This window comes from Saccharomyces cerevisiae, chromosome XV, assembly GCF_000146045.2.
Source record: "Saccharomyces cerevisiae S288C chromosome XV, complete sequence".
Taxonomy (NCBI): Eukaryota; Fungi; Ascomycota; class Saccharomycetes; order Saccharomycetales; family Saccharomycetaceae; genus Saccharomyces; species Saccharomyces cerevisiae.
The window spans coordinates 667,200-679,291 of record NC_001147.6 but is presented as its reverse complement, the minus strand read 5'-3'; the positions used below and the strand labels follow the sequence as shown (position 1 = coordinate 679,291).

Genomic DNA, 12,092 nt, shown 5'->3' with positions numbered 1-12,092 from the left:
GTAATTTCAAAGGCTCCTTAATGTCTTTGTCTATTTTATGAAGGCACTTATATATATACATACATATAAAACGTATAAAAGAAAAGTAGTCATTAATTCGCGATGCTTAGAAAGAGTCACTACTTTTGGGCGTACAAGGTAAGAATAATTTGAATGGTAAGCTCGTGACCAAATTGTGGCTGCAGTTAAGGTGCCTCGGCCGGTGTCAGGTAAATTAATGCCGTCATCCGGGTTTCCTGTCCTTATTATGGCTTTTCTTTTGGGACCATACATCCGTACATATTGTGGACCCATTTCTTTTTCGCGCAGATGTTTTTTGCGTCTTCTGCTTAGCGGGCAAGGGTGACCGAGTTTCCCATCTATGCTGCATTTTCCTCCAATTAGTTTTGTCCCGTATTCACCATGGTGAAGTAATCTCATCCCAATCTTCAATATTAAGGATGAAGATTCTGAATTAGCACTCCTTCCTCAAGATACTAGATAAACAAATTATACAAAATGGTACGTTAATATTGTGTTAAAATGCTCCACGAAACGCTTTTTTTAGGAAACTTGTCCCCATACAGGAAGAAGGTGTATTAAAAGGGAAAACTACGATCAAAGTAATATTTTGAATAGGAAAGATTGCCCCATGATAATATTAATAATCCATCAAATGCCTGTAGATAATGACTGAAAAATGAAAAGAAAATAAAATATTGTATCATTATTATGTTGAGATGTAAATGTACAAAAAAGGAAGAAAGACGAGAATTTCAAAGGACGATTATTCTCGTTAATATTCACAACATGTTGAATATAGACCTTTCCTAAAAAATTAGCGTCTGCGTTGCAGTAACTCCATAACACAAGTCTGAATATCTCATTACTAACATTAAATGAAAAATTTTTTTTTTTTCAAATTCTCCTTAGGCTAAAGTTCACGGTTCTCTAGCTCGTGCTGGTAAAGTTAAGTCTCAAACTCCAAAGGTTGAAAAAACTGAAAAGCCAAAGAAACCAAAGGGTCGTGCTTACAAGAGATTATTGTACACCAGAAGATTCGTTAACGTTACCTTGGTTAACGGTAAGAGAAGAATGAACCCAGGTCCATCTGTCCAATAGATACTATCTAAAATTCTATACTTTTATTGTTCTACATGTGTAATTAAACAAAAATATTATAATTAGGAAATATTTACCCTTTTTACATGGGTTTTTGATTCGAACTGCTAAAATCTAGGATTTACTATACATCATTTTCTCAAACATTTGAAACGGCCATAGGGATGGCCATCATTGTAGCCCGACTATTACCTTGATCATTCAATCACTGACCGCCTTTGAACCTATATCAAAATTTCCTCCGATTAAAGAAACTATACATAAAAAGAGCAATTACTTTGATCATTAATAGTGAGTACATAAAATTACATATTTTCTATAACAGTAGTTTCATCTTTGTTTGCATTCCATTACCAATCATCACCATTGTCCATATCGTCATGAGCTCCCACTTTAGTTTTTCTTTTGTTTAAAGCTGCTGCCAACGCATCTGCTAAAGAAGCCGGAGGTCCACCAGGTGTGCCTCCATTTCCAGCCGCTGCTGGTGGTGAAGCAGATTCTCCACGTGCTTCCTGCAGTAAAACTGAGGGCTTATCTAGCTGCGATTTGTCAACTTTTCTCAAAGCGCCTATGCCACCTGCCCCTCTAATTGAAGCTAAAAGTGCATCACGACCTGCATCTCCAGTAGTTTCAGCGAATGAACCGCCTCCGGATGTTGATGTAGCTGGCATTTGAGGAGGTGGGGGTGGAGCTGGAGCTCCTCCAGATTGAGGTTGTTGAGTTAGGAATGCTGGTGGCGGAGGTGGTGCAGCACTCGTCGTCGATGGTAACGTTGGCGGAATAGGTGCTGAGGGTGCTGACTGAGGTATCTGCGACTGGCCTAAAGATGCCGGAGGAGGTGGTGGTGCCACTGGCACATTTGTGGCTTGCGAAGGTGCTTGAGTATTCTGAGGAAGGGGAACTGCAGGTTGTCCAGTTGCTGCAGTCATTTGTGGTGTCAGGGTATTGAAAGTTGTCACTGGAGGAGGGGGTGGAGATGACATGTTGCTATTTGTCTGATATCCAAAGGGGCGGTTAGAATTATTGTACTGTTGTGGATTTTGTTGCATCGTAACGTTTGGTGTGGGGCGAGATGCTCTTGGAGGAGGTGGTGGTGCTGGCCCTCTTCTTCCAGTGGCCTGTGGAAGGAGGCTATTTCCACCGGCAGAATTCAGGGTATTACTGGTTACGTGCCTATGTGGTGGAGGCGGTGGTGCTGGCCCACGCCTTGGCGGAGGTGGAGGAGCAGGTAGGCGAACACCTGAACCTTCAGTAGTGGTACGCATTGGCGGAGGAGGTGGCACAGGCCGATTATTTCTGTTAGGCAACTGTGGAAGGGGCCTATTCTGCTGTGGTATGCCCATTGAAGGAGCTTGATTAAACTGCTGCTGAGGTACCGGAAATGGAAATGGGTTTGTTGCAGACTGTGTCGAGGGAATTTCAGGAATTGGGAATGGAAATGGATTGCTTTGGGGTTGCGAAGGCGCGTTATTTTGAGGTGGAGAGTTATGTTGTGGAGGGTCTGGTAATGGCGCAAACTGATTTGGTAAAGGCGGTAAACTATGCTTTGGATGCGTTTCTTCTTTTCTTACTTCAGGAGATGCAGGAGGAAGAGCAGGGGCTGGGGTAGTCGGTGCGGATGCTGTTGTCGAATTGATATCGGAAAATGAACTTGTTTGGTCTGAATCAAATGTTTCGGCCGTTGGCGGAGGAGGGGGAGGAGCCTTATGCTTTGTAGTTGGAATTGTGTCCACATCTTCATAATTATATCTTTTCCTTTGATTGTCAATCAATGACTCCCCTCTTGGGCCGTGCACCACTTGAGATTTTTGTTCTTCTCTTACTTTCTTGGTTAATGCTACAGCATTTTTGTTCAACAAAGTTTTCCTGTTAGCATATCTTTCACGCTTTTGAACTCTCTTTAAAAAGTGCGATGCTTCATTAATATCTACAAACAATAAACCTGCAAAGCATTCTTCCATCTCAAATGTATGAAAAAAAGTACGGTCTTGATAGTATTCAAAATTCACATACAATTCTTGGTCCCAGATAACTCCTCTATGGCCATTGATGTCAACTAATTTCAAAAAAAAAGTATTCCCCACAAGATCGTCTACTAGAGCAAGAGCTCCTGAAAGTCCAGTGTACTGCCATTCATTTTTATCAGGGTATGCAATGTATAGTCGAGCCACCGTAACATCAATAATCTTATTCGACGCTTTTGGTAGAGCCCTTTTGATAATTTCCTTATCTGAAGAGTTTAGGAGTCCCATATTAAATCACGCCTATCAACACTTAAAGTAACGAACTGTAATTTGTAGCGGAGATGGCAATCGCTACAGCACTTCCTTTTCTACTATGTATATTCTACATTCAATATTTATTATTACATATTCATGATTTTTTTTCATAGGTATTGACTGGCCCCTTTTCGGACGTCTCGCACGTATTCAATGATCATATAAACTATTTGGAAAATTCAAAAAAAAACAACTATAAGATCAGTTAAGACTTATATCATAGATCTTTTAAACCAGAGACACAATTTCAAGTACCATGGGCAACTGCTTGCATTGCATTTAGTTTTGCCTTTTTTCTAATTGCAAAAGAAGAGTATTCCAAAACCACTTCTTTGATAAATCGTCCACGTCAGCCGGCGTTACTTGAAACTAAACGCATACTTTATGAAAAAGGGCCATCAACTTGTCTTTTTGTTAACATTCATTTTGAAAATATGAACTTTGGTATAATTGAAAATCTAGCATATCTATATTTTTTGAATATATTTAGGCGATAACTTAAAAAAGCATTGTTTCAGTTCTGAAGTTTGTTGCTTGTTTCTATTCTTTACTGGATGTCTGAAACCCCAAAAAAAAAAAAAAAAAAAGGACTCCACAAGTAGCGGCTGTAAGCGCGCTAAACTCCGACAGTGTATTATATATACGTAAACGATCCTGATAGAAAAATCCAATCCATTACCCCGGGATTATTTTATTACAGAGTAGGATTTTCTGGTGTTAAGTCTAGTGAGTTATCTTCTAACTATGAGCAGTCGTGTGTGCTACCATATTAATGGTCCCTTTTTCATAATCAAATTAATTGATCCAAAACATTTGAACTCTTTAACTTTCGAGGATTTTGTATACATTGCACTATTACTGCATAAGGCAAACGATATTGATTCTGTTTTGTTTACTGTTCTACAAAGCTCAGGCAAGTATTTCTCCTCGGGAGGTAAGTTTTCAGCAGTTAACAAGCTAAACGATGGAGACGTTACAAGCGAAGTGGAGAAAGTCTCAAAGCTGGTATCTGCTATAAGCTCTCCTAACATATTTGTGGCGAACGCATTTGCAATCCATAAAAAGGTTCTGGTGTGCTGTTTGAATGGACCGGCCATCGGACTTAGCGCATCGCTAGTTGCTCTTTGTGACATTGTTTACTCGCAAAACGATTCAGTATTTCTTCTTTTTCCCTTCAGCAATCTCGGTTTTGTCGCAGAAGTGGGAACTTCTGTTACCTTAACTCAAAAACTGGGTATAAATTCTGCAAACGAACATATGATTTTCAGCACACCAGTTCTATTTAAAGAATTGATAGGAACTATTATTACAAAAAATTATCAATTGACAAATACTGAAACATTCAATGAAAAAGTTCTTCAGGACATAAAGCAGAATTTAGAAGGGCTTTATCCGAAAAGTGTACTAGGTATGAAAGAATTGTTACACAGTGAAATGAAACAGAAGCTTATCAAAGCACAAGCAATGGAGACTAACGGAACCTTGCCTTTTTGGGCAAGCGGCGAGCCATTCAAAAGATTTAAACAGCTTCAAGAGGGAAACAGGCGCCACAAGTTATAATAATATAGCATTTAGAGATAGGATTTTAACATAAAAAATCTACTACACGATCATACTTCTGCAATTGTTAAATTCCGGGTTCTTTAATACTTTAATGTTGGCGCACAATATTTTATATCTGTTGTAAAATCCGCTTACAATATAAGTGAAATTGTTCCATTTTGTTTCATAGGAATTCTTACTCAAAAAGGATGTTTTTTAATATTCATATAATATTTACAAATAGCTCTCTGAAAAAAAGGATTTTTTTTTACACCTAATAAAACTGTCATTCATGTTAAGTAACTAAAGTGCTTCACAACTGTACTTAATGAACTGAATCAATTTCCTTGGCAATGCAAATTCTTCCAGACAAGAGGCGGCCGCGGCGGTATCTCTAGAAAATTTGGCAGCCGCACAAAAGGGTCCTACTGATGACGGGCTGGCAAACGGCGCTCTCCAAGGCACAAACTTTGTGACAAAATAGAATCCAGCGGCAGAGATCCGGATAAAAATGGGGGAGTGGACTTTCAAAAGCCGTACACCTCTTGTACTGAGGACAAATAATACAAGTTAAACTTGAATATTTAGATATGAGACAAAATGCTAACGCACATTCTCACTCCTAAATACTTAATTTCGAAGTCTGCGTTCCAAGATATGTAAGCCATCCATTCATACGGGATTGATGGAAAAGTCAGTAAATTTACAATACCCCTTTTATTCTGTTTGATGTGACAACTACTCGAAATCTGCGTAGTAATAAATATAACCAAAGGGAGTTCTAAAGAAGAAAAAAGGAACTCCCCAAAATAGGTCAACGATTACGAAAATTTTTATATGTTTGTTGGAAGTATTCGAGGAATGAAAAGAAAAATGGGTAGCAAACTGGGAATAACTGAAATAGAACCAAACGTCATCTTTTTAGAAAGAAAGGCATTCTTAGAATCATGATATGCCGTCCTTCGACCATATTGTGACCTAAGCTTTTTCTTCGACAATTGATACTGCATAATCGAAGGAGGATAAAAAAGTTGTTACGATAGTATTCCTTGAATGCACTTGGACTATATATACATGTTTATATTAGACGCATCTTTGACATTTTGCTTGCGCTAACCTTGCAGGTAAGGAGAGCAAAGGGAAAATGCATCGAAAAAAAAAAAATCGTGCTATTTTCGCTAATAACTATGCAAAATCAAGTGAAATGGTGTTTCTCGAAAAAGGTCACAAGCGCAACTTTATTTTCATGGTATATTCAGAATTTATTTTAATGATCGAAAAAAATTGGCCTAGCAAAGTAATCATTCAATAGTTTAAAGGCGGTTGCGGAGGATAGTGACAGAAAGAACTTCAGAAAAAGGTCCCTAGCCTAAAAGGAGCCATCACTATTAATGAACTCTATGAAGTTTCTGCTAAGAGAAAAGAATTTAGCCGATGTTTTGTTCAACTGCGACGCTTAGGGAAGAAAACATCGAAATATCGCAAGTTGTGTAACCCAGGCCACTCAAAGTCGAGTCTTTAAAAGTAGTGGTTTTATGCATATGTGCTGTTGTTGTTTTCCGAGAGGGATGCATATGAAATCTAGCCGAAAAGGCGATATCGTAGTATACAATGATTATGTATTTTTTTTGATTTTAATTTTTAGATAACCGACGATGGGGATAAAAGATATAAATCATAATGGTATCAAGCATCGTTGCTACTATGAAAAAAGACTTTATGTGATAAACATGCTTTATCTAATCAATTCACTTACTTCTTTACAAAATTCACTCATTCAACGATAGAATAAAATAGTCTCAAATTTGAGATTTTTTTTTTTAACTTCGGATGTTCTTCTTCGGGAAAGGAAGAAAGCAAGAAAAACAAGAAAAAAATAAGAGGAAACGGAGATAAAATTGCATGTCTGCACTATGACTGAACAAGAGCGGCTCACGTAATTTGCATTATAACGTAAAATGGATTTACCCAAGGACAAAAGTGACAGAACTCATCAAAGAATTAATCTAAATAACAGTGGGACAGATCGAACTAATGATTTGTACCTTCATATTGTCCAAACGTTCGGTTGCATAGAAACAACTGCAACGGAAAATGCCACGAAACTGTTAATGCTGGGTGACGTCGAAGTAGAAATATCTGCGAGCAGCGTTTCAATTGAGTGGACACAGAAGTCAATGATAAGCCAAACAATTGCCGATAGTATAGTAATAATGATCATCGGTTTGTGTGCAAGCGACAAGAACGTGCTATCTGAATCAGAATTGAAAGAGAGAAACCATAACGTTTGGAAGATCCAAGAATTGCAAAATCTGTTTCGAGAACAATTTGGAGACAGTTTTAGCATCGATGAAGGAATAGGAAAAAAAGAAAATGTAAAGAATGGTAGCGTCACCATAGGCAAGAGTAAAGCCACGATCGATTTCTCCACCATGAAGCTGATTGATTGTAATTCGAACCCACTAAAGGGAAGAGTGGAGAGCATACTAAGCATTGGCCAGAAATTAACAACTCCATTGTGCTGAACGTCATTACTTACCTTTTTATTTTCTTGTATGTGCTTTCATCTGAATTATTGGTGGATTATGTAACAAGTTGTTGAGTTTTCCCCATATAACTACTTCGCCAAGGAAATGGTAGGTGCGGGGGCGGAGAACGCAAACCAGCGTATCTATGGCTAAATAAGGAAGAAGCAACAACACTGTTGTAATTATGAGGCATACATAGACACAGATTCGTACATTATTTCCATAATACGTAGGAATATTACTCAAGGACAAGCGGATTTCAACCTTAAAAGGTGAGGAGTAGCTGCATGAGCATCGGTGACGGTGATTTCACCTTACTTTTTCGGAATACGAATGTACACAAGCGGCACAATAAAGTTTAACCAATCTTGTTTTACGTAGCTATTTTTATTACTCTTAGTTTTGTGTGTATCTGCAATGCTACGAAGCGCCTCCGTAAACACCAATAATCGGTGCTGGAGTACTCTTATCACAAAAAGCCCGAGCACGCACCATGTAATTTCCGAGATCTGTTACGCAAACAAAGGAAAGGCGGGAGTACCACAGCAGTGTCAAGGTCTATTGACGCACCCCGCAGGAAACGGCTTACGTAAGCTCCGTCATACAAAATGCGTAGAGACCATGCATTCTCCACACATCGTATTGAGCGAGTAGTGGGATGTGGTGGCTTCTTCTCGGTCCGAAAACTATATTTCTTCCGCGGAAAGACGCGCTGCTCCAAAGCGGCGACAAACCTCTTTTTTTTGCCCCTTCTTATGAATGCAGCAAATGAAGAGCGTCCTCGTCCGTAAGTGAGATGGCGTGGCGTGGATCTGCAGGCTGGTAACAGCCAAGCTAAAAGAACACCAGACAGACAATCAAGGAGGACGCGGCGAAAAAAATACTCACTGGGTTATGGGCGGTTATCTGCAGCAGAGTGGGGCAGTGGCCTAAAAAACATCAGGGGGTGAATCAACGTACGTCAAATCAACAGAAAACTACTGCTAAAAGAAACGAATACAACCCGAATCAACAGTTTTTCTCTATTTGTCGCAGTCTTTCCTCTCTAATTTTACTTTTTTTTTTTTTTTTTTTCTTTGATATCTTAGATTCCCTTCCCTCCCTATCTTTTTTTTTTTCTCGCAATCTGGGGAAAGCTTTTCTCATGCTTATACGTGATTTGTTATATAAGGGATTGCTATTTCAGGCATCATTCACCTCCTTTTGTATCCTTAGTTTCACTGCATTTGATATATATATATACGTATCTGTAGTTTCCTTCCATTACATAACGCATAATATACTATTTCCATAGTCTATCTTACATCTTTTTTCTTACTTTTGTTAAGGAACGGATAACGATAAAACAAAAAGAGAGATTTAAGATTACTTCTGTAACTTTTTTGATCCATTACCAAAACTATATTTTTTTTCTTTTCTCTCCTCTGGCATTAAACACAGTTATTGCTACAGCTAATCATCGATATAATAATACATCACATTAACTGTCTATAAGAGGCTGGTACTTAGTAGATGGTGAGAATTTTTTATTTTTGTATTTTAACTTCATTTTTGTAAACAAGTTGGAACTGGAACTTACTATAGAACAAGAGCTTAAACCATGGTAATACAAACTGCTACTACGTTATCGCCAGCTAAGGCGAGACCTTCTTTCCCTCATAACGATTTGATTAAAAGTATGTCAGACAGCCTTATAAGTCGCCCCACTCACCCTCCGATTAGGAAATTAAAGTCATCCTTGAAAATATCACACCCTGAACCTATTTCAAGATCAAAGTCAGAAATTTTCTGCACATCACCTGAGAAAAATGTACGTTTTGCTATTGAATTAACAACTGTTAAGAGATTTGATAAAAACGCGGAGCCAAGTTCTATCTCAAATGAAAACTCACCCACATTATCCCCTGTTGATAGCAATACCGCTGCTGATGACGTCCAGCTTTTCAACAATGAGGACTGCTGGTTCAATGATTCTTCGTTGGTCACAAACTTGCTGAAAAATGAAAAGAAGTTTCGTTATATGAATTCCTTAAACAACATGTTCAAGTTGGACCTTTATGATTCAGAAGATGAGGATGATATTGACGAGCACATCAATAGCCAGGCCGAGTATGGGTATACCTATAATTCTTTATCTACCCGAGGAAAAACTTCTGAAAATAAATCTGCTACCTCTTCACTGGCTACTCAGGCAACAAATATATGTGATTGGAAACTTCACTGCACAGACTTGGTTCCCTTCAAGATAGCCCCTCCACTATTTACCAAAACATTATCGGCCTCCGATTTGCAAGGTCAGCTCACAAAGTACTTAAATGGCCAAAATGTAAAACTGCATTCTCTCACTCAATTAGGCGATGATTCAAGCAAAATTACAGGTCTAGTGTACGTCAAAAACTTGAGTTTTGAAAAGTATTTGGAAATTAAATTTACGTTCAACTCTTGGAGAGATATTCATTACGTTACCGCCAACTTTAATAGAACGATAAATTCGAATGTTGATGAGTTTAAATTTACAATTGATTTGAATAGTTTGAAGTACATTTTACTCATCAAAAGAATCATTACTATGGAAAAGAATACAAGCAGCTGTCCACTCAACATTGAATTATGCTGCAGGTATGACGTTAATAATGAAACATATTATGATAATAATAATGGTAAAAATTATCACCTTTTCATGACTACCTTCAAGAAGGGCGGTGAAACGAAGGAAAAGATTCCAGTTGTCGTCGAGCCTGCTTCTCAAACAGATGCAGCCATGTCGCCGAAGGAAATGAAAGCAAGGTTCGTCTCCTCGAATCCCACTCTTTCAAGGTTTTTACCTCAATCAAGAAAGTTCAGCGAGGATACAGATTACTATAATACATCTCCATTGAAACATCTTTATCATAATGATACGACAAGCTGGGTTAAGCCCAAGAGATTGAACGTTGTTTTAGATAAACTTGAAAATGCTACCCCTCCTCCTCCTTCTTCTGCTTTGGCTAACGACACCGCCAGAACTGGTAAAATAACTAAAGATAAGAACAATGTGCTCGCCCCACCAACGGCCAGTAATAGTATTGACCTACCAATATTAGGATCTCAACATCAATCACTATATTCTGGTTCATCGTCATATTCTTCATCATCTTCCTCCATTTCCTCTTCATTATCCTTTGCTTCTTCAAACAATTCCTCCACAAATTCTTCTTCCGCCTCTTGTAGTTTCCCACTTACTGAGCTCGATAATTTTGATTATGCGAACCTATATGAACCTAATGATACCTTCACAACGGCCAATTTGTTTAATCATTCATTAAATTCCCTAATGCCGGAGATTTCTACTCCATCATTCTTCGGAGGCTTTAGAAATGAGAATACTATTAATAACAACGATAGTAAAAATTTGGTTACCTCTTTGGAGGATTCATATGAGGACAAACAAAGTGTTATTACAGATACTACTATGGACGAAAATAATAAAACTTCGACTATCAACAATTCCACAGACACGTTAATCAAACCCTCAAAAGAAAATGGAACAGTTAAGGAGAATAAATCATCTGCAAACAGCACCAGTGCACCATCTTCATCTCAGAACCGGGCCAGTACAATACTAAACGATCATTCGAATGGGAAGAGTGATCTCAAATATGTCAACTATCAATCATTATTGGATTCCCATTGTTTCTACAATCATCCCTCGTCGCCGAATCTTCAATCTACTTCATTCTCGAGCGCAGCTCCTTTCTCGGGAATTTCCCAAGCTTCTGATATTTTTGACTATGAAAACGAAGATAGTGATAGTAATCAGATTGCGGGAGAAATAGACAATAATTCGTTTCCTCCTCACTTTTACTTAGATGAGGATGATAAATCTGCATGTCTCAGTGATGACGCTTTGATTGATCATCACAGAAATACCAACCCATTTATAAATACTTTCAGTTCATCTCCACCCATCCTTTCCCAAGAGGTTGATCGATGGCGACTTTGAGTTTTAAAAGATTCAACTTTTCTATTTGTTAATTTTATTCTTTTTTATTCATTTTCATCAAGTTACTACTTCGTTAACCGCGTCCGTCTCTTTTTGTTGTTTTTATGGAGTTTTTTTTTTTTTTTAGAGGCGACTCTTTTTCTTTGCTATACATATAACTGTGATACTACAATTTTTTTAAAAGCATCTACGCTGTTGTTTTACCGACCACACACTTCAGTTCAGCCAAGAATCGGTACTATATTACATTGAAGCAAGTTTGGCGTTTAACTTATATATATATATATATATATATCTATATATACATTTCATCATTAATAAATAACATTGATTATCTACAATTACAAGTGTTGTGTTTTGTAAAGCCTTACCTAAATTTTTTTTCGATGCTATTTTGATAAAAAAACATGACTGTAATTACTTTTGGGCTCTTGAGCGGCCCCAATATTTTTTGTGTACGTAAGCCCAGCCACACATTTTCGCCTGATCTCTAGCCGCCCTCGGCTCTATCATATTGTGCCAGTAAATAAGTTGTCGAAAGAGGAGAAACTTACTATAAAAGCAGCCAATTTAAAGAGTGATAAAAATGCTTTTTTTTCAAATTAATAAACATTATTCTAATTTTACGACTGAACTGACTAAGATAAGTTGTTAGTCTCT

The 12,092-nt window shown here is 37.9% G+C and overlaps 6 protein-coding genes across 6 annotated transcripts; 4 read left to right on the top strand and 2 right to left on the bottom strand.

Annotated features, from left to right (window-relative positions):
- Positions 1-30: 30 nt before the first annotated feature.
- Positions 31-420, bottom strand: FYV12 (Fyv12p; the record flags this gene model as incomplete). The annotated part of the gene is made up of 1 exon (NM_001183602.1): positions 31-420. One exon carries the CDS (start codon positions 418-420, stop codon positions 31-33), a length of 390 nt encoding a protein of 129 aa, NP_014826.1.
- A 78-nt stretch (positions 421-498) lies between these two features.
- RPS30B (40S ribosomal protein eS30 RPS30B) lies at positions 499-1,101 on the top strand (the record flags this gene model as incomplete). Its single annotated transcript, NM_001183601.3, has 2 exons — positions 499-501; positions 913-1,101. 2 exons carry the CDS (start codon positions 499-501, stop codon positions 1,099-1,101), a joined length of 192 nt encoding a protein of 63 aa, NP_014825.3.
- A 350-nt stretch (positions 1,102-1,451) lies between these two features.
- Positions 1,452-3,353, bottom strand: LAS17 (actin-binding protein LAS17; the record flags this gene model as incomplete). The annotated part of the gene is made up of 1 exon (NM_001183600.1): positions 1,452-3,353. One exon carries the CDS (start codon positions 3,351-3,353, stop codon positions 1,452-1,454), a length of 1,902 nt encoding a protein of 633 aa, NP_014824.1.
- Positions 3,354-4,124: 771 nt separating this feature from the next.
- DCI1 (putative dodecenoyl-CoA isomerase DCI1) lies at positions 4,125-4,940 on the top strand (the record flags this gene model as incomplete). Its single annotated transcript, NM_001183599.3, has 1 exon — positions 4,125-4,940. One exon carries the CDS (start codon positions 4,125-4,127, stop codon positions 4,938-4,940), a length of 816 nt encoding a protein of 271 aa, NP_014823.3.
- A 1,940-nt stretch (positions 4,941-6,880) lies between these two features.
- Positions 6,881-7,447, top strand: SYC1 (cleavage polyadenylation factor subunit SYC1; the record flags this gene model as incomplete). The annotated part of the gene is made up of 1 exon (NM_001183598.1): positions 6,881-7,447. One exon carries the CDS (start codon positions 6,881-6,883, stop codon positions 7,445-7,447), a length of 567 nt encoding a protein of 188 aa, NP_014822.1.
- Positions 7,448-9,050: 1,603 nt separating this feature from the next.
- On the top strand, positions 9,051-11,432 carry GAC1 (protein phosphatase regulator GAC1; the record flags this gene model as incomplete). Its single annotated transcript, NM_001183597.3, has 1 exon — positions 9,051-11,432. The coding sequence occupies one exon, from the start codon at positions 9,051-9,053 to the stop codon at positions 11,430-11,432; it is 2,382 nt and encodes a 793-aa protein (NP_014821.3).
- Positions 11,433-12,092: the final 660 nt, after the last annotated feature.